This window comes from Balearica regulorum, chromosome 4 (assembly GCF_011004875.1).
Source record: "Balearica regulorum gibbericeps isolate bBalReg1 chromosome 4, bBalReg1.pri, whole genome shotgun sequence".
Classification (NCBI taxonomy): Eukaryota; Metazoa; Chordata; class Aves; order Gruiformes; family Gruidae; genus Balearica; species Balearica regulorum.
In genome coordinates, this window is record NC_046187.1 from 18,463,568 (window position 1) to 18,483,437 (window position 19,870).

The 19,870-nt window shown below is 46.2% G+C and overlaps 2 protein-coding genes across 6 annotated transcripts in view; one reads left to right on the forward strand and one right to left on the reverse strand.

Annotated features, from left to right (window-relative positions):
* Positions 1 to 8,924, reverse strand: part of NUDT9 (nudix hydrolase 9) — a 33,348-nt gene extending 24,424 nt beyond the window's left edge. For 3 of the 5 annotated variants that reach the window (XM_075751322.1, XM_075751320.1, XM_075751321.1), the window contains exons 1-7: positions 8,349 to 8,670; positions 6,403 to 6,639; positions 3,479 to 3,574; positions 2,616 to 2,702; positions 1,197 to 1,308; positions 645 to 791; positions 321 to 405 (exon numbers count right to left, since the gene is read on the reverse strand). In XM_075751322.1, coding sequence (XP_075607437.1) covers positions 321 to 405; positions 645 to 791; positions 1,197 to 1,308; positions 2,616 to 2,702; positions 3,479 to 3,574; positions 6,403 to 6,639; positions 8,349 to 8,482 — 898 coding nt within the window. In that variant the 5' untranslated portion in view covers positions 8,483 to 8,670. Of the gene's footprint in view, positions 1 to 320; positions 406 to 644; positions 792 to 1,196; positions 1,309 to 2,615; positions 2,703 to 3,478; positions 3,575 to 6,402; positions 6,640 to 8,348 lie in introns of all 5 variants that reach the window. The other 2 variants (XM_075751319.1, XM_075751318.1) reach the window with 2 other exon arrangements.
* Positions 8,925 to 9,194: 270 nt separating this feature from the next.
* On the forward strand, positions 9,195 to 19,803 carry LOC142601682 (estradiol 17-beta-dehydrogenase 11-like). Its single transcript, XM_075751324.1, has 7 exons — positions 9,195 to 9,404; positions 11,137 to 11,244; positions 12,508 to 12,639; positions 13,868 to 13,974; positions 15,193 to 15,330; positions 15,556 to 15,672; positions 17,197 to 19,803. The coding sequence occupies exons 1-7, from the start codon at positions 9,195 to 9,197 to the stop codon at positions 17,282 to 17,284; spliced, it is 900 nt and encodes a 299-aa protein (XP_075607439.1). The 3' UTR covers positions 17,285 to 19,803.
* Positions 19,804 to 19,870: the final 67 nt, after the last annotated feature.

Here is a 19,870-nt window from a genome sequence, read left to right on the forward strand (position 1 = left end):
GTCCAAGGTTCAATCTCCATACGAAGGCACATGGTCCATAATTTAGAACTACCTAGCAAATAAATAAATAATTTTCACGCAAAGTCCATACGTACCTTATTTCAAGACTGGCATAAACCGAAGGGGGACAACAACTACCTGTCATGGCTGAACATCTTAGGAGGCAAGAGACTCTCACACCCATTGGTTTTAGTCCAATGTTTTACACCTGACTTGCACGTTCCCCCAATTTCAGTGCCAATCTCAGCCCAACATATGCCCCAATTTCAAACCAACATCTAGAATAGAAGGCAACTAAGACCACACATGGAGATACCCACCTGTTTCATCATGATAGTTCACAGCCTCCGTCTCCATCCAGGCATTATCAGTGTTACGAGGGTCATCCACATATCCTCTGTACACCTAAGGCCCCAAACAAACCAAAACAAGCTCAGTGTCACAACAAATAAAGTGGAATCAGTAAGATTTTTTTCTTTCTGATATACTTGCCCTTACAAAGTTTTCAATAGTACTTTCCATTTCCTACACCATGACAACCCGTACATCACAGCTTATTTTCATTTCAGCTACATTTTTCAAATTCCGTACAGCTGCAAATTACATGCATAGCTCAACAGGCTATCACAAGAGACAAAGCTCACCACAAAGTGTTCCTGGCTGAACAGCTTGTGAAGTTGCTTCTCTAATTCTGCTTTCTCCTCAGGCGATTTCTGCAAGGAGTTCAAGGCCTCCTCCTCAAATTCTCGCTTCAGGGTAGTGCTAATCTTCTCCCCTGGGTCCACCATCCCCTTAGAGGAGGGGAAAAAAAAAAGTGACTCTACCTCAGATTCCGCTTGGTTTTACCCTCCTTTCACTCTTAAGTGTATTACATCCAACTGCATCATACTCTGGACACGGGAGAAACTTTACACTTAGTTGTAAAAAGCAAGCATGCACATCCTTCAAAACCAGCAACGGATTAAATTGTGCCTGTATTAAGTAAAAGACATGGTCAGAGTTAAATACAGAATTAAATGCAGAAACAGTAGAAGGCATACCAGTAGATGCTGGGGCAAAGCTATTTTAAGGACCATTTCACCTCTGCAATACAATGTCATTCATCAAAAACACGCTTTTATCACATGCACACCAGTTATCGCCTTGTGGCATTACCAGCAGGGAAATGTCTACTGTCTCTGGAGCTTTGCTCTTACCCCTGGAATGGCCCACTCCCCACAGTCTCTCCTCTTGATAGCTACGAACTGTAAGATGTTTTTGCCAGTAACTGGATGAGCAACTTTATTGCCACTTCCATCCCTCTTCCACCTGCAGCAAACGACAAACAAGAACATGCTTTGCTGCTTCTTGACACAAGGGGCTGGGAGAGGAACAGCAAGGCACCCATGCTGTCACCTGTGAGGGCGCAATCAAAGCAGAGAAAGAACAGTCACAGCAGGGGACCAACAGATGCCATCCGGCAAGATCGCAGCCAAGGGCAAAACATTGAGTTTTTCGCACACCTCTACCAACTGCGTTTTCCTCAGCCAAAAGGGCAGAAACTACCCAAGAGCCACATTTCAGCAGCCATGCTGATAGCAGAAGCTCTTTTGAGAGCTACATCCAGCATATCTTATCAACTGCAATGCTCACCAAGCTACACTTGTGCGTGAGGATAAGTATGCCTTCTGCTAGAACAGAGCGTACATGCAGGCTGCAACACCTCTGAACTGTTTGCCCAGCACCAGCACAAGGCCACAAACACCCACCATTCCCTCCAGTAAAGAATGAAGAACTACCAATAGTTAAATCAAAGTTATCTAAACAAAGATAAAATAAAACCAGCATATCTTTTACTTTCAAGGAAACAACTCAGTAGCATTGGCAGCCTTCTGAGAAGGGCAAGAAGTAAAATGCATTAGGGTGATTTTCACAATGGTTCTATCTTCAGCATGGCACTTCCCAGCTTGCATCTTTGTCAGCTACACAATCTTTTCTGAATGCTTTCTTTGTGTAAAATAGTTACCATGTACACATAGATCCTGCTGGCAAAAACACCGTTAAAACAGACCATATGCTGACAAAAAAGAGAGGAGCCTAACCCCTATAATCTTCCTATAATCTACTAGGCCAAATTAGTGTTTCTTACAGAGCAAAAGCAGGCACACTGCTTTTTTTGGCAGTTGAGTCATTATTACAGAAAAACCTATTCCTGCAATTTAATATGCCTCATCTAAGGCTTTTTGGCATATTACATATACAGCATCAAACTATCATGCAATCCTTTCAGTTTTTACATTCATTACTGAAGATTATTTGTATAAATGTATTTCTATTGAATTATGCTTCCTGGGTTGTTTTTAAAATCTGTCTCCTCAGCATTTTAGAAGAGATTGCTTGTCATTAGCAGAGTCCTTGCTCTTTTCAGAGACAAAGACTAAAAAACTACAAAATTTGTGTCCTACATGTCTACATATCTCTCCATTTAAATACCCATATCTGAATGGGCTTACAGAGAACAACATACACAAAAGTATGTGAAAAGTAACAGCCTGTCCAGAGATGCACAGAAAAAGCAATATGCATGTTTTTTTTGCTCTACTGCAGGGCACACCTTTAGGTCACCTGTCCCTTACCTAGTTACAACAGGATCAGCAGCATGGTTTGGTCCCCAGCGCCCTAATAATCCTCTGCCTGTGAGGCCAGTCCTTCCCACTGGATTTCTGAAATAAGTGGCATTAAACATATTTACTTCCCCACATTCAAAATATGATCCAAGTATTCTAAAAAAGTTTTAAAGCAGCTTAAATAACAACAAAGGAAAGGATAGCAACATATATTCCGTGCCACCGTATGCTTTAAAGAGCAAGAGAGACAAAGCATGGTTTTCTCTTTCATCAACCTCTTTTTGTGTTTGATAGCACAGAGAAAGGAAATCTGGGAAATGACAAAGCCATTTTGTATCTCGCGTCCTGTGATACTCCTGATCAAGTGTTACTCTCATTGTACACACAATCTTGTCTGAAAATGGAATCTAGTTTCCAAGACTATAGATGCACACAGCATTCAATTATGTACAAATGGTAGAAAGAAAAGAAATTATTTTTAGGTGAGGTAACCCATCAGTGCTATGCCAGCATTTGTCAGTGAAAGGAAATACCATAGCACACAAGTGGTACAAAAGCTTCAGAGCCCAACACCTGGTCAAACTTCTTGAAACAACAGACCTTACTATTATCACTGCTAGACCCCCTCCGACTCCAGTGTCACCACAACCCTCTGTTGTGGTAGTACCGGCTAACCTTTTAATGCCTCTCTGCCACAACCTTCTTCCAGAAAGAACTCTCTGGCCCTGATGTATCATTTTTCGTGTCTCTAAGGTAGACTATCTTGATTTTGTTCTAGCAGGTACCATGTACCAAAATTGATAGACCTGCAAGAGCTGTGAAACTACATCACTGAAATGAATATGCAAAAAAACCACCAAAAACCCACTCACCTGGGCCTCCCGTTTTCAACCACATACAAGCCATTCAGACTCTTCCTCTCCACTTCTCCATCTGTCTCATTGAATTTGGGAGAAAAACCTTTATCACTGTGTGGGAAAGAATTTAATAGAGATGTTATAAAATGCAAAACACCCTTCTGCCCCACAAAAGCTCGAAGGCCAACCACCAGATCAGCAACACCCATTTGACCAGTGAACAGTTTTTACCAGAACTCAAGTTGCAGACCCTCCCTTTTCTACAGGAGGCTACAGACCCTCAACCTTTACTTATGACAGTCTCCCTGTATTTAGTTCTGCAGACCTAAGTGTGCCCCTCGAAAGTATTTAACATTGTGTCTCTCTAGATTTCATTTAGACAGTGTTTCACAGGTGTTCTCGTTAAGGTTAGAGAATATAGAAGGATGCTATCTATTTATAAAACTAAAACAGATTTTGCTAATTCAAAAAAAAAATTGACTAGAAATTTTTATTAGATATTATTTATGAGAGTTACAAGCTAATAATCACTGATTTTCAGAATTCACTCAATGCCAATCTCCTATGTGCACCTCTGAAAATTGGTAGAAAAGCAGCTGTCTACAGAAGTGCATTTCCTTTCCCAAAAGCAATTCCTCTCAAACCATCACAGGTTTCAAACTACTGACTAGCTTCTTCCACATCTTGACAGGCTAGAGAGGTGGGCCCATGCGAACTGCATGAAGTTCAACAAGGCCAAGTGCAAGGTCCTGCATCTGGGTCGGCGCAATCCCAAGCACGACTATAGGCTGGGTGAGGAATGGATTGAAAACAGCCCTGAGCAGAAGGACTTGGGAGTATTGATTGATGAGAAGCTCAACATGAGCTGTCAGTGTGCGCTTGCAGCCCAGAAAGCCAACCGTGTCCTGGGCTGCATCAAAAGAGGCGTGACCAGCAGGTCGAGGGAGGTGATCCTGCCCCTCTACTCTGCTCTTGTGAGACCCCACCAGGAGTACTGTGTCCAGCTCTAGGGGCTCCAGTACAGGAGAGACATCGAGCTGTTGGAGAGAGTCCAGAGGAGGGCCCTGAAGATGATCAGAGGGATGGAGCACCTTTCCTATGAGGACAGGCTTTGAGAGTTGGGATTGTTCAGCCTGGAGAAGAGAAGGCTCTGGGGAGATCTAATTGCGGCTTACCAGTACCTGAAGGGGCCTACAGGAAAGCTGGTGAGGGACTGTTTATCAGGGAGTGTAGTGACAGGACAAGGGGTAATGGGTTTAAGCTGAAGGAGGGTGGATTTAGATTAGATGTTAGGAAGAAATTCTTTACTGTTAGAGTGGTGAGGCACTGGAACAGGTTGCCCAGAGAGGCTGTGGATACCCCATCCCTGGAAGTGTTCAGGGCCAGGTTGGATGAGGCTTTGGGCAACGTGGTCTAGCGGAAGGTGTCCCTACCCACAGCACGGGGGTTGGAACTAGATGAACTTTAAGGTCCCTTCCAACCCAAACCATTCTATGATTCTATAATTCATTTGGGAAGTTACAGTAATACCTAAAAAATGACTCTGCATTTTCAAGCATTACCAACACCTACTAAAAGATTACCTGACACTTTGTCATGGTTTAGGCAGGGACAGAATTAATTTTCTTCCTAGCAGCTGGTATAGTGCTGTGTTTTGGATTTAGGATGAGAATAATATCAGTAACACACTGATGTTTTAGTTGTTGCCAAGCAGTCAAGGATTTTTCAGCTTCTCATACTGCCTTGCCAACAAGAAGTTGGAGGGTGCCCAAGAAGCTGGAAGAAGACACAGCCAGGACAGCTGACCCAAAGTGACTAAAGGGATACCCATACCATATGGCATCATGCTCAGTATATAACTGGAGGGTGGGCCAGGAAGCAGGTTAGCTTGCGGTCTTGTGGATCATCAACTTCAGGTGGTGAGAAGTTGTGCTGTTCATCACTTACTTTGTATATTCTGTTATTACTATTATCATCTTCCTTTTTTGTCCTATTAAATTGTATTTATCTCAACCCATGAGTTCTATTTGTTTTTCTTTTTCATTTTCAATTCTCCCCCCCATCCCACTGGAAGGTGGTGGAGGGGAGTAAGTGAACAGCTGTGTGGTTGTTTTAGCTGCCTGCTGTGTTAAACCACAACACACTTTCCCAACTATGCCTTGGCAGAACATCAGCAGCCCTACAGAGTCTGAGAAGTAGTGTGCCTTGCAATCAGCAGAATGCTAAAGCAAATTAAGAGCAAACAGAAGCACATGTCCACACAGCAATGGTAAATAAGGAAGGTAAGGCTGAAACCTCAAGTGACATTATCTTCTGATCTTTCTACACAGACATGCATACACAGGAATCGCCATTTCACATTATCACAAGTTACTCTTGATGCATGCATCTAACTTCCTAGCCAAGAAGCATGCAGCATTACTTGGGAGGAGAATATACTCACAGAATCAATAAAAAATGAATACACACATTCACAAAAAAAAGAATTACAGTCATGCATCCAACCTGTCACATCTCCTAAGTCAGAGCGCTCAACTCAAGAACTACAATTCTACTTTAATTCTTTTCTCATCTTGCATTCAATCCATGAACAAACAAACAAGTATATTATGAAAACATTCTCCCAAATTCTTAAGGGAAATTAGTAAATTCTTACTTAGCTCACGACACAGAGAAGTAGTACTACACAGAATCAATAGCTGTCCTTTATTCCAATTAACACTACTCATCTCAATCACCAGCTCAGTAAAATCATGTGTTAAAGACCTTCACAGCTAACCCAAATGATTCAGGTCTCTAACCAACATTTTTCTAGGTCTTGACTTTCACACATCACTGCAGAATCACATGTCACTTAAGATGATGAACTTATTAATTCAGCTGATCACAATTTCCTGCTTCCACATTCACAGGAGAAGAGAGCCACAATTTCCACTCACTTGATTTGGGGATCTGCCCAATTGGGTCCAGCCAAAACAGATATCGCAGTGTACTCCACAGGATTATAATCTTTCCACTCAATCAGCCAGCCTACTTTATCTTCAGGAACTAGGCTACGTTCTACATCTGATCCTGGATACGGGGACTTGAGAGCTTTGCTGTGGTAGGATTTAACATTATAACTGTTGAACATGTTAACAGGATGAAGGTGGGACCAACAGTTTGCAGACAAGTTACTGAAAGAAAAAAAAAAAAGCACCTCATACATTAGGCTTTAACCCTTTTCTTTAATCCCAGATCTGCATAGTACATTACAGCAAGCAGAACAGACTAGGCTTTTTCCACAAAACAGCTCTCAGTAATATCTTATGCTTCTTTCACACATCATGCAAATGTATGCCTGGACCAACAAATTCTGAATTTTACCTTCAGCTTCTTGAAGCAGAAGAGTACTCTACTAAACACGCATGAAGATTTCATAGCATGAGTAAAGACCTGAGAACTAGAATTGCTGTTCCAGACTGTGTGGAGCACTGACCAGTTATTAATCATATACAAGGAAGACCTCAAAGATATTTACCATAAATGCAGTAGGAAGGCCTGCTTGAGCATTAAAGCTCTATGCGGGCATTTCACCAGCAAACCAACCCAGCCTTACAAGAGTCCTGCTCTCACATCCAGTGGTAGACCAGGTATGAGCAAGAATGAAATATCCGAAAGCCTGAGCAACACAGCTCTACAAGTTCCTGTGACCACCAAAATATCATTTTGTGCAATACTGAGTAGGATAATACATATCTTGTTTTTCAATTTCAAAGAAGGCTAGACCTATCAAACTAATTCAGTTCAAAGAAAAAAATACTTGAGACCTCTAGTGATTTTATTTTGCCATGGGTTTTTGGGACCTCAAAAACCAGTAAACAATAAAATACTTAATGGTAGATTGGGTTACAGTGTCTGATCACCAACTCTTAAAAACTCTACACAGACTTCCTTCAAGACACAAAGCTGCCTTCCTGCAGTTAAATTTAACTATTACAAAAATAAAGAGGATTACTCTAGATAAGAGGCTCAAAGCTCAGCAAGGGGCTATAACCTACAAGAGTACGCTAAAACCAAGATAGTTATATTTCTTAGTGAAAAGCTTCTTTTTAAAAAAATCAATAAAGGATCACTTCCAGCATATAAGGAAATATATCTCCTCTGCAAAAACATATCCAAGTTTCAAAAACTTAACATCTGAACAAGGTGATGATGGGACCAATGAGTTTCACATTAAAAAGGCAATTCATAAATTAAGTATTAAGCCTGCTATTTGAACCCAGATGTGAATTTTAAATTATAACTAGCAGATGAGGCCAGGCTTTTTCAAAAACAGTAGTTCCAGTTCTAAACTCCTCATTCGTGCTATGAAATCTTCAGGTGCATTTAGGGAGAGTAGGTTGTACTTCATGCTGAAGTTGAGAATTCATTGGTCACAGTTACAGCATGCATGTGCTGTCACAGTCACTGCTGAGGTGACGTTTTCAAGAGCACAATTCAACTCAAAACCACTTGAGGCTCATAAAAATCTTTGAAAGAGATGAGGAAAAGGGCACACTTGATAGGGTGCCAACCTCCAAATGTAGGTAATTTGTTACATCACTTTTTTATTTTTCAATAACTGCATCATTTCATTTTAAAGGACAGCCTGATTTTTGCTTCTGCCATATCCAAAAGGGACACCCTCAGCTACACAGCACATCCTGTGCCAAGCTCTCCCTCAGCTGCCAGGGGATGGCAAGGCAGCCCTGAGATCTTGGCCCAGCGATAAAGTGGCTGCTCCCTCAAGAACAGGGCATCACCTCAACAGAGCCAAGCGTTAGCACAGGCCCCGAGACTCGGGGGCACAGGCTCCAGCCCGGCCTGGGCACCGCCCAGCTTCACTATCAAGAGGCTACGGTACCTGAGGGGCGGGCGGTGCTGGAGAACACCCCGGACAGGCTGGGTGGACAGCGCAACAGTAAAAGAAAACACGGCGACTACCCGAGCGAAACCGGGCACCGTCACCGCACGCAGAGCGCCGGCGAGAAGTAGCATCGACGCCGCAAGCGACCCCACCACGGCAGGAACAACCCCCGCCTCAGCTCTACAGGGCTGGGCCCAGGCCTGAGATGCGGGTTCTGGACCAGCTGGACGAGGCTGCCCGCTCCGCGGTACCGCCCGCTGCCCCCACCGCTACCTGCTAGGCCTTCCCGCCGCGCCGCCAACGGCTTTCTTTATAAGCTCGCCTCTCATTGGGCGGAGGGCCACCAATCACGAGCGCCTCCAGCCCACCGGCTTTTCCCCTCCCATGGACACGCCTCTCCCCAAACGCCGCTCTCTGATTGGCCACTGCGCCCTTAGGAGGTGTGGCCGGGCGCGCGGCCAGCGGAGTGTTGGTGGCAGCGAACCTTCGCGCCCCGATCGCGGATCGGCCTCTGCGATCGCGGTCCCCGCGTTTCACAGAGCCCCGCGCGGCGAGGGGAGCCTGGGGCCTGGCGGGGCGGGGCGGGGCCGGGTGGTACCTGCCGGGGCAGAGTCCTGTGACTGACAGGACGGGCGGTGCGGGCTCAGGCGGCCCGCGTCGCCCCCTGGCGGCAGGGGAGGGCCCCCGCGCGGCCCCACCGCGCCCCGTCGGGCCCGTGCGGGAGCGGCGCTGAGCCGTGCGTTACCGCACACGCAGGCCCGCCCCGCCCCGGGCCCGCTGTGCCGCCGCCAGACGTTGCAGGGCCCAGCTCAGTTCGGCAGTCAAAGGACTTTCAGAAAAACAATGAATCCGTTTCTGGATCTTCTCTTGTTTCTGGCTACGCTCATCTACTCCTACTTAGAGGCTTTTGTGAAGCTTTTCGTCCCCGTGAAGAGAAAGTCTGTCAGTGGAGAGCTTGTCCTCATCACGGGTGCTGGCCACGGCGTAGGAAGAGCGACCGCCTTCGAGTTTGCCAAGCGTCAAAGCAGACTGGTCCTGTGGGACATCAACAAGGTAATGGTACAGCTCATGTCTTGACTCCTTCACTGGGTTTTTAACAGCGTAAGAAGGGCTGCATGCCAATTGAATCCACATCACCTCCTTCCATGTCCGCTCCCATTGGCTCACGGTCAGCTCACTGACTGGGATGCTGAGTCCCAGTCCGGGGTTTGGCCCCACTTGCACCAGAGGACAGAGGTGTCTGGGTCCCACAGTGGCTCAGTGCTGATCAGTGAGGTAGCAGGCACAGCGCATCAAAGAGTGCCTGCAAGAGGGAACGCGCAGTGGTTGGCAAGCTGCTGCTGGAACTGCTGCCTAGGCTGGCAGACAAAGGCACGCTCGGATCAGAAGCCTGTTTCTACAGATAAGTGGGTTTACCTTCTGCTTGCTGTCTTTCTAGCCTCAGATCTTTTGCGTACGTTGCTGGAAGATGTGCCTCTACTCCTATCAACGGGCATCACCGCATTGAGCGGTGTGTGAGCCCTGGTGCCCTCTGGCACAGTTACACGTGTAGACAGCTCCTACGTAGGAGCAATCAACCACACAGAGGGGGTGAGTGGCTGGGCAGCAGTGTGCAGGAAAGGTTTCTGACACAGTGGATCAGAAAGTGCAGCGGAGTTCATCACGTCATCCTGAAGCTGCAAATAAAGACCTGAACCCATCACAAACCAACCAACCAAACACAAGACAAGCCTAGCATAAGGGGATATATAAATAGGGAGATATTGTGTAATCCATTACGGCTAAGGCAAGGCTCTGGAGGGGTCGGAGGAGCCATGGCACAGCACCCTTTTCCTGATGTGTAAAGAGCTGCTGCCAAGTGTTACCTGTGTTCACTAGAGTGGGGGAAAAGGGCATAAACGTAGTAGTGAGCAGGACCTGGCTTTGGTGCTGGGAAATAAATGGTAGGGTGATTCTAAGCAGGCACTGAAGTGCAATGCCAAAGGAGGTGGTGGATCCTGAAGGTTTTAGGAGTATGCTTCCTCAATCCAACTGCCTTGCCAAAGGCCTCATTCCTGGGCGCCATCAGCCTTATCCAGTATCTGGGGCTGAGTGGAGCTGCCTGGTCACCCAGCCCAGGTACCTCCACAGAGTCTCTCAAGTGCTGAGCTGTCCCAGGCTGTTTGTAAACTGGGGCATTTCACTGCGCAGGTCCCCATTGGCATGACTTTCTGGTACCCGGGGACAAGGCTACAGCAAAGTCACTTCTGCCCTCACTTAGTGGGTTGATATAATGACTTAGGGGAGCTTCTGTGTGTGTCAAATGCTGTTCTCATACCTTGTGCGCTTTGGAGCATACCTGTCTTCTCACATCCAGTCTGTGAATGCAGAAATGCATGAGGCCATCTTTTGTATCTTGGGGATGTCAGCTGGGCCTGTGTTCCAAGAGCTCTGCTTACAGTCACGGTGTCTGCCTGCTGTGCTGTGAAAATCACCGAGTCCCCCCTTTCTGCAGCCTAGCTATGTGTGCTTTACCAAGGTAAACTCACTCTTGTTGCCCACTCCCTTTCTGGCAGTCACTCTACACAAGTCTGAAATTTAAGGTCAAAATAGTAGTCGTCCCACAGAGCCTGGCTACAGCTCTTTCCCTGGATAGCCATGAACTAGTTCAGGGGCTTGCAGCAGTTGTTACACAATCAGGACAAATCTTCAGCCTCTAACTGGTCTGCCCCAGTGCCCGAGCAGCAACACGCAGGCAGCGTGCAGTTGTGCAGGTGTGTCTTTCTTTTCTGCCTCTTTCTTACAGCATGGTGTTGAGGACACAGCAGCAGAATGCGAAAGGCTGGGAGCCACTGTTCAAGCCTTCGTGGTGGACTGCAGCAAAAGGGAGGAAATCTACAGCGCTGCAGAGAAGGTAGGGGAGCAGGGGCACGTCCAAAGGCTTACCCAAAGATTTTCAGAAAAGTCAGGAAAAACACAGATGAGGTATTGTACGCCAATCATGCAAGGCCTTGGAATCTCCCCACTTCTTGCTTTCTGTACAGAGAGTGAAGTAAAGTAGCACTTCCGAGACTGCAGCCAGTCTCATGCTCTTCTGAGAGGCTCTGGCATGTCATGCCTTGTTGCCAAGTTTGCTCTTTAGACTTCCAGCCTGTTGTGGTTCAGCCCCAGCGGCAGCTGAGCACCACGCAGCCGCTCGCTCACTCCTCCCCCGTGGGCGGAACAGCGGAGAGAATCAGAAGAGTGAAAGTGAGAAAACTCATGGATAAAGATAAAGACAGTTTAATAGGTAAAGCAAAAGCCACGTGCACAAGCAAAGCAAAGCAAGGAATTCATTCACCACTTCCCATGGGCAGGCAGGTGTTCAGCCATCCCCAGGAAAGCAGGGCTCCGCCACGTGTAACGGTTACTTGGGAAGACAAACGCCATCACTACAAATGCCCCCCCACTCTTCCTTCCTCTCTTCCCCAGCCCTTTATATGCTGAGCATGCCATCATATGGTATGGGATATCCCTTTGGTCAGTTGGGGTCAGCTTGTCCTGGCTGTGTCCCCTCCCAACTCCTTGTGCAGCCCAGCCACCCCACTGGTGGGGTGGTATGAGAAGCAGAAAAGGCCTTGGCTCTGTGTAAAAGAACTGCTCCACAATAACAAACACATCTCTATATAACAAAAACATCTCTATATTATCAACACTCTTTTCAGCACAAATCCAAAACACAGCCCCATACTAGCTACTGTGAAGAAAATTAACTCTCTCCCAGCTGAAACCAGGACACAGCCCCTGAAGGAACTTTTGCCTTTTAGTGTCCTGAGCCGCACACAGACAACGCTGGGGACATTTGAAACATTTTCTTGTAAAGGATGTGGTCCGGCTGGCTCAAAACAGTCTGTACGTCCAGAGTCCCAACTGTGACTACTCAGAGCATACTGTGTCCGTGGGCAATGTGCGGAAGACTATAAATACTGGCAGTAATGAAGGGAGAAGCATTAGACCTAAACCAGAGTTCATGGTACTACTGCACAGTTCCTACCTCATCTGGAAACGGGGTGCGATCGTCCTCTCCCTGAAAGAAGCAATATTAAGAAGTAAATTAACTGTCACTCATCTTCCACAGCCTTGCATATTTTTGATAACAAATGACACGTACCTTTCTGGGTTTTCTTCTGTCCAAAAGGTGAAAAAGGACATTGGGGATGTCTCCATCCTGGTGAATAACGCTGGTGTGATTACAGCTGCCGACCTGCTCTCGACTCAGGACCACCAGATTGAAAGAATGTTTGACGTCAACATTCTTGCTCACATGTGGGTAAGGGCCACCACCATCTTCATACCTACATTTTGGGGAGCATTGTTGAGGAGGCATATTTAGACGAACAATTCTTTTCAGCTACCAGTGAATTACAAAAGTGTCTTTTGGACGTGTATAGCACAGGGGCACCCAGCCAGACTGACTGTTGGGAAACTTGATCAACCTCTTGCTGATCTAAGCCTGGCCCAGTTTTTTCATTCTCTCTTTTCTCTGCTTGAGCTAGCGGGCGACGGCCTCGTCCAAGCGTGGCTTGGTCTCTGTCATAGGTGTATTAGGGTTCCTCTTTGCATCGGGTTGTTTGGGTGCCCGCAGCTGAGCGCTGAGACCCTGCAAGTAGAAGATACCTAGCTGAAAAATGCAAAGCAATGATTTTATCGGCTGACCTGCACAAAAGGCAGCTGGCACATGGCCCGAACAACCCAGGCAGGTGGGGCAGAGCAGGGGAGGGGCAGCCCTGCAGGTCCCAGCACAGCACGACCGCAGGGCACAGCAAGGCCTGGCCCCTCCCTGACTGCACCCACCAGCCCGGCCGATCCCCCTGGGTGCTCTTCCTCTCGAGGTTTGTACTTCGCTGTGTCGCCACCTGCCCTCCTGGCTCCTTGAGCACCTTCCGAGCCCATCTCCCACCTGTCGTGCCTCTCCTCATGATTTGTACTTCTCTCATCCCTCTGTGGATTTTCCCACAGCTTTCTCCCAGCAGCCTGAGTCGAGGTGACAGAGCTGGTCCCCATCAGAGCTGGGCCTTGGCTCCCTGGCACCCCCGTAGGTGACCCTGGGCTAGGGCAGCTGTCAGCAGGGGTTACAGAGTGGGAGGGTTTCGGCTGTTAAGGACTCCTTGTTTGCAGCAGCAGCAGCAAGATGCTACAGATTGACAAGCGGTTTATTGTATGTGCTGGGGTGAGACACTGGCAGCGTTGCCACTGAAACCTAAAAAGCAGCTTAGGAAAGGAAAGATGTGAGAATCAGCTCCTGTTTACAGCCAGCTTCCTGAAACGTTCCCATTGGAAAACAGGTTGCCAGTTGTAACTGCTGAACAGAGAACGGGTATCTCTGTGGCTCTCAAAATCTGAGGTGCTGTGCAGCACATAGCATAAGCAGTAGCATTAGTCGCTTGATTAATGATAGTCAGGGTCAGTGTTGAACATGCCTAAGAAAACATTGTTCTCTTCCTCCTTCCTTTTCCCCCACCTCCTATTTTTGCCTCTTGGTTTAAACGACTCTCAAGACCACAAGAGCTTTTCTGCCAACCATGATGAACAACAACCACGGTCACATTGTCACAGTGGCTTCAGCAGCAGGTCATTTTGTGACTTCTTTCATGGTGGCTTATTGGTAAGTGATTTTAAACTCAGATCTCTTCTTTTTTTATTTTTAATTGCGTCTCCTCCATCAGCAAGCACACAGTAACCAAAATAATCCTCCCGCTGCATACGGTGTGTTCAAAGGACCGTGCTAAGGAGGGACAAAGCACAACGGTCAGCACTGAAGGATGCCTGGAGGTTCCCGCCGATTTGCTTATCGGCTCTGAGTGAATCGGGAGCAATGCTTGTAGGAAGGAATAGTCACGTGACACATCAACTAATGAAAGCTTCTCCTTTTTTTCTCTCCCTCACCGATCCAGACTTTTGCTTTGCAAAAAAGGTATCCTCTTCCCTTCTCCTTCTTAGAAAGTAGCGCTTCTGTGAGTTGTTAGAGTGCTGTCAAGTAAACCCCTAATGAGTAGCTCTTGATCTTTCTACCATTGTGGCAGTGACTAGTGTATAGAAATACTTGTGCCATCATGAGGTAAAACTGCTTTTCTACTTGAAACACTTCTAGAAAATCACGGTGCGTGAACAGAAAAACTGTTAGATTGCATATTGTCATTCTGCATCAGATCTCACTGCTGGCAACATGAGCACTCCTGAGGCAGGGATTTTACTGGGGTTACACTGTCCAAATCAAGAGCAGCCAATAAGCTGATTCTCTGGTTCTACTTTCTTTTGGAGTTGATGTATACTTCTGGCCTGCACCAATTTCTGTGGCATCAATTTCCTCAATTTTGCATGCCTAATGCTCCTCTGTTTCAAAACCCACACGCAAATGTCACGAGACACTCCTATGTGGTATGAGAAACAGTAGAGGGTGGTTCTCCATTTCTACCCTGCCCATCCTTCTTAATTTTACAGGCTCAGGCTGCATTCCTTCTAAGAATCTTCTCTCAGGGGAAAGATGGGAAGTCCATCGATTTATGCACATCAGTTGTCATTTTCTAAGAACTCCTGACATTTGTCTCTCTGTTCACCACTAAGGCTGGTTTTTCTGAAAGACACCAGCTCTGCATTCCACAATTACTCCCCCACGTAGCAATATCTAATCCAGTGCTGCGCCCTGGCACAGGGAAAATTGGAATTAGCTCTCCCCTATCTCTCAGCTGGATTACTTTTTTTTTTTTTTTTACTCCCCCCCCCCCCGTAGTCAGTACTGTGTGATCTTTTAGGCCATTTCCAGTTGTAGAAAGTCAGAAATAGTATTTCTGCCTTCTCATTTGTGCTTTTCCCCTTCCTGTAGTTCAAGCAAGTTTGCTGCGGTTGGATTTCATAAAGCTCTGACAGAGGAGCTGTCTACCCTGGGAAAGGATGGAATAAAAACTACATGTCTTTGTCCAGTTTTTATAAACACTGGATTTGTCAAAAACCCCAGTACAAGGTAAGTATCAAACTCTGCTTTCCCATCCTTCCTTCTTTGCATCAAGGCACTACATACTAGCTCCAGCTTTAAGCCTTGTATTCTAAGTGGCAGTACAATTCATAAAGTCTGCAGTGTCATGTAACTCACATAATGCATTTGAATTTCTTGAGTTTGTGCATATGTGAAGCTAGTACCACCCCTGTTTTACCACCATAGCTGTTACGTGTATGCTTTCCTGCATAGGCTTGGAAAGATTTTGGAGATTGAAGAAGTTGTAGATGCCTTGATGGAAGGAATATTGACCAACCAGAAAATGATTTTTCTTCCATCACATCTGAACATTGCTTTGCTTTCTGAACTGTGAGTAAAAAAAAAAAAAAAGGGGGGGGGGATGGGGAGGGGGAAAAACAGATCAATGCTAACTACCTCAGTTTACAAGCATCAAACTTGTAACATCTGATTCAAGATAAAGTTTTGTTTTATGAGGAACTGCATTTTGGACTCATGGTAGTAAAAGATATGGTTTTGCAGCATAGAGAAACCCTGGAATGACTGCTGGACAGCAGAAGCTGACATTCAACCCAGGTTCATTTCTTTTGTACTATCTTCAGTGTTTGACATCACTATACTCAGTTATTTATTAGCCCAGATTTGTCATATGCCTATAGTATACTATATAATGTATCTGCAGGAGAGAGTATTATTTTTTAAACCACCACCCACCTGAAATATTTTAGTATGACAACAGCACATAACAAGGTAATGAAATAGCAGTGGTTCTAATGACAACAGCAGATGTCATACACAAAGATTTTGTTGAGTCCCCCCTTCGGTCATCATGATCCACTTTCTGCAGCTAAGTATTCTCAGCGGAGAACTCAACCACTCTACAGGTCGATAGAGAAGGAGAGGGAGAAACAAGAGAATGCGTTTTCTTCTCAGATCACTATTTCCCTTTTGCCTGCAAACAATGCTTTCTCTGAAACAGCAACGCCAGAGAAGTTCTAGACAGAGCTGAGGACTGGCTGCTTATTAGTATGTTTCTTCATATCAACACCAAAGATTGAGGTCACAGAGGCTGGGAAAGTTGCTTTAAAAGGGTTCTGTTGCTTAGCTCTGCCACATAAAGCAAGATTTGTCCTCTCGTGTGTCTTTAATATCCAATGTAGCTGCTCTGCTGAGGAGGTGTTTTTACCAGTGGTCAGGTTCCAAATCTGGAATTCACATCAGAACAACTAAGTTAACTTTTCAGTTAACTTCTACAGTATCTCATGAAATATTTTGTAATTTCTTGTTTGCAAAACCTGACAGCAGACAGTAGGAAAAAGCTTTTCAGTGGTTTTGCATCTCAAAGAGCTGCATGCTGACAGTGCAGGTCCGCAGAAGCATAGACTAGGCAAACCTAATGCTGTCAAAGCCCTTAGGATAACTTCTTTTTTGTCTTAATTTGGGGCAGGGGGACACAAAGAGACATAACTCTTAAGAGATCCTGGGAGAGGAAACTGCACCTCAGTTGTAACATCTCATGCTCCCATAGGCCTGCTGCTTTTTAGAGCTTAAAACACTCAGTATGCACCTACCTCTGTTCAATATTGGCTCTTCTTGGATCTTGCAGCAATGTTGCAACCTAGTAGATACTGCCCAGTAGATACTTGGCCTTGGAACTGTCATAAGAGGACATGGGTGGGATGGGAGCTAAAACTAGTCAGAGATTGGCAAGGTCTATATATTCTTTGGAAATAATGCCCAGTTTAAGCCTTGGTCTCAGTCTGTGTGTGCACGCTTCCACTTCCAGACTAGCTCTTCCCTCACATGCAGTGCCATTTTGTCCCATAATTTAAGTTTCTTATCCTACATTTAATTTTGTGTTATTATCTCCTTCAGGTTGCTTCCAGAACGTGCCCTGAATGTTCTGAAAAAGCTGACCAATGTCAAGTTTGATGCAGTTGTTGGGCAGAGAAGCACTCAGTGAAAAGCAAAAATTGATTCTCATTTCCCAGTGGCACAAATGAAAACAGAACACGTGCTGAGTGTAGTTCAGCTGGTTTGATTCAGAGCAGAACTAAGACAGATGCTTCCAGGCTACCATTTCCAAGTACACCTAAGGGTTTATCCCACACCTGCAGCAGGAACATACCTGCGTAACATGGAGCGCTAACACAGCAGAGGTGCATCTCTAGAAGTGTAAAGGGCTGCTGTGGCTGTACGTCGCATTGCCTCTATCTCCTAGTGCAGAGGCAGACGGGAATTCCCACAAAGCCTGTCTTGGGACAGCACAGCTGCCTCGTGAGGGCAAAGGGATCACCTGAGGATATGCTAATCTGACTCAACCCTGAGCAAAGGTATTGTGCAAGAAACAATTTATAGAGGAGGTGGGTGGCCTGTTTCACCTCAGTTTATCTTTTTAAATTTTAAAAACGCTCTAATGCACACTGAATTTCATGTGCTTTTGTAGTGAGTACCTGAAATAATACAGGCTTATATGTAATGTAATACCTAATTACATTGATTATCCGTTATGCATTAGCACCATCAACACTCCTTATTCTGAATAAATACAGTTCTCTAACCCAAAGGTGTCTGTCAGCAATGAAAGTGGTAACCAGGTCCAAGCAAGGACGGCAGAGCAGGAGCCGCAGTGAAAGGATCAGCCAGAGTCTGCCAACTACCAGGCCAGGCTGCAGGCATGAGGCAGCTCCCCAGTCACACCAAGAAGCCACATCATGATCAGCGAGGTACAAGGCCAGGCACGTCACAGCGACAGCACGGCCCATGCAAGGGCTGGGGACAAGGCCGGGGCCAGGGCTTAAATGCAGATGCCAGGCCAGGGGGCAGAGGGTGCACGGGGGAAGGCTCTGGATGAGCCTTGTCATAGCTCCTCATCACCAGCTGTGGCCAGCTCTGAGGGAGCCCACCTTCACCAGGAGGTTAAACCCCCAAAGGTCTTTGGCCTGTGGTACAAGAGAACAGCACCTGATGAAACTCGGGTCAAAGACCTCTTCAGAGCACAGATTATCTTTCTACCTACTTGTGCAACTCCTGACTGCGCCAGGCATTTGCTGGTTCACAGCCATCCAAGGGAGGCCTGAACACGCTGCCACCTTTGGCACAGCTGGAAATGGGTGGCTTCCAGTAGAATCCATCCCGCTCACCTGAGCATTTCATGCTGTTCTGTAAACTGAGGTTCTTCAGAACAGGGAGAGCCCTCATCATCCAGCTCTTCCTGCTCTTAGGTGGCAACAGGTAGAAGTTTGTGCTGCCAGCAGCACAAATGGTTGCTAAAGCTGCTAACTGATACAAAAAATGGTTTTGGTTTTGCTCATGTAACAGGACATTCGGGGTGTGTCAAAGCACAAGGTTGCAGCTGGGGAACTTCTGCTTCATAGTGCAAGGTTCCTGTAGCCAAGAAAGGAAAAGAAGGGGACTGCAAATTTCAGGGAATGAAAAAAAGTTAAAAACCAATTAAAGAGTATTAGACATGGGTTGTATTTAATACCAAGGCCCTCCAAACATGAAAGTATTTGAGAAGCATGCTTTGAGTCCTGAAGGATGAAGGGGACCAATTTGCATGCATGTTCAGTGAGTTATTTTGTAAGTCTGTTTTCCCTGCCTCAGAGGCATCCCCCAAATCTGAGAACAGTGATTTAATGTCTTGTGTGTAGTCTGAAAGAAATTCTTCATTTTGTGCTGCTTCTGCTTTTATTTGAGCTACATATTCAGCTCTTGCTAAGAGGGCAGGCCTGTCACAACTAAGAGCCGCTTGCTCTTCACCATGTTGCCTGAGTCTGCAAGTCTTCTGCTTGTCATAAACAGATGCAAAAGCAAGGATTTAAGCCTTCATCTCCTGAACACCAGTGACAGAATTGAATCACCAAGCCTCGCAGGCTCCTCAGTTCTCTTCCTGGCCACAACAGACAACTGAAGCTGATCCCAAAGTCTGGTCACTATGGGTGCCTAGCAGGAGCCCATGCGAGCAAGCTTCATACAGTTGCCCACAGCTAAGTCCCAGATTTGAAGAATGGTACCTCACACCCTGGCTCAGGGCTCCTTATGAGTCAGGTTAGTGACACTGGCCTCGTGCTCTGCCTCCCTCTGCAGCCTCTCTTGGAGTCGGCGCTTCTCTGCCCTCCTGCCTCCTCTGTCTCGGCCACAGCACTGACTGGAGCCCCGGGCCAGGACAATGACAGCACTGCTGAGCTGTGCAATTAGCGTCTGGCCCAAACGCTGATGTGTTAATTAAGCACAGCACAAAGTTCCAAGAGAAGAGTAAGAAGTGCCTAGCTCTGAGTATCTCTGCTGGAGCCAACCCAGTCTCCTGCACCAAGATGAGCAATGGTGCAGCCAAACCACTGGGACAAAAAAAAAAAAAATCCTTTTCAACAGCTCTAATCTTAACTGGAGACCGGTTTTGGTCAGAGGACAGGTGTTCATGCAACCTTCACTCTTCCCCAAGTGACTCAAAAATATCCTTAAATAAAATTAGGAACATGACCTGGATACATCTAGTTTTCTAACGGAAAAGCCAAGAAGTGAGGTCAGCAATGCTTTTTTCCCCGGG

What these genes read in the sequence shown, in the direction of transcription:
- LOC142601682 (XM_075751324.1), top strand. Translation starts at nt 9,195, where the DNA reads ATGAATCCGTTTCTGGATCTTCTCTTGTTTCTGGCTACGCTCATCTAC. An exon ending in TCTACAGCGCTGCAGAGAAG is followed by an intron (nt 11,245 to 12,507) that starts GTAGGGGAGCAG and finishes TCTGTCCAAAAG; the next exon opens with GTGAAAAAGGACATTGGGGA. An exon ending in ACATTCTTGCTCACATGTGG is followed by an intron (nt 12,640 to 13,867) that starts GTAAGGGCCACC and finishes ACGACTCTCAAG; the next exon opens with ACCACAAGAGCTTTTCTGCC.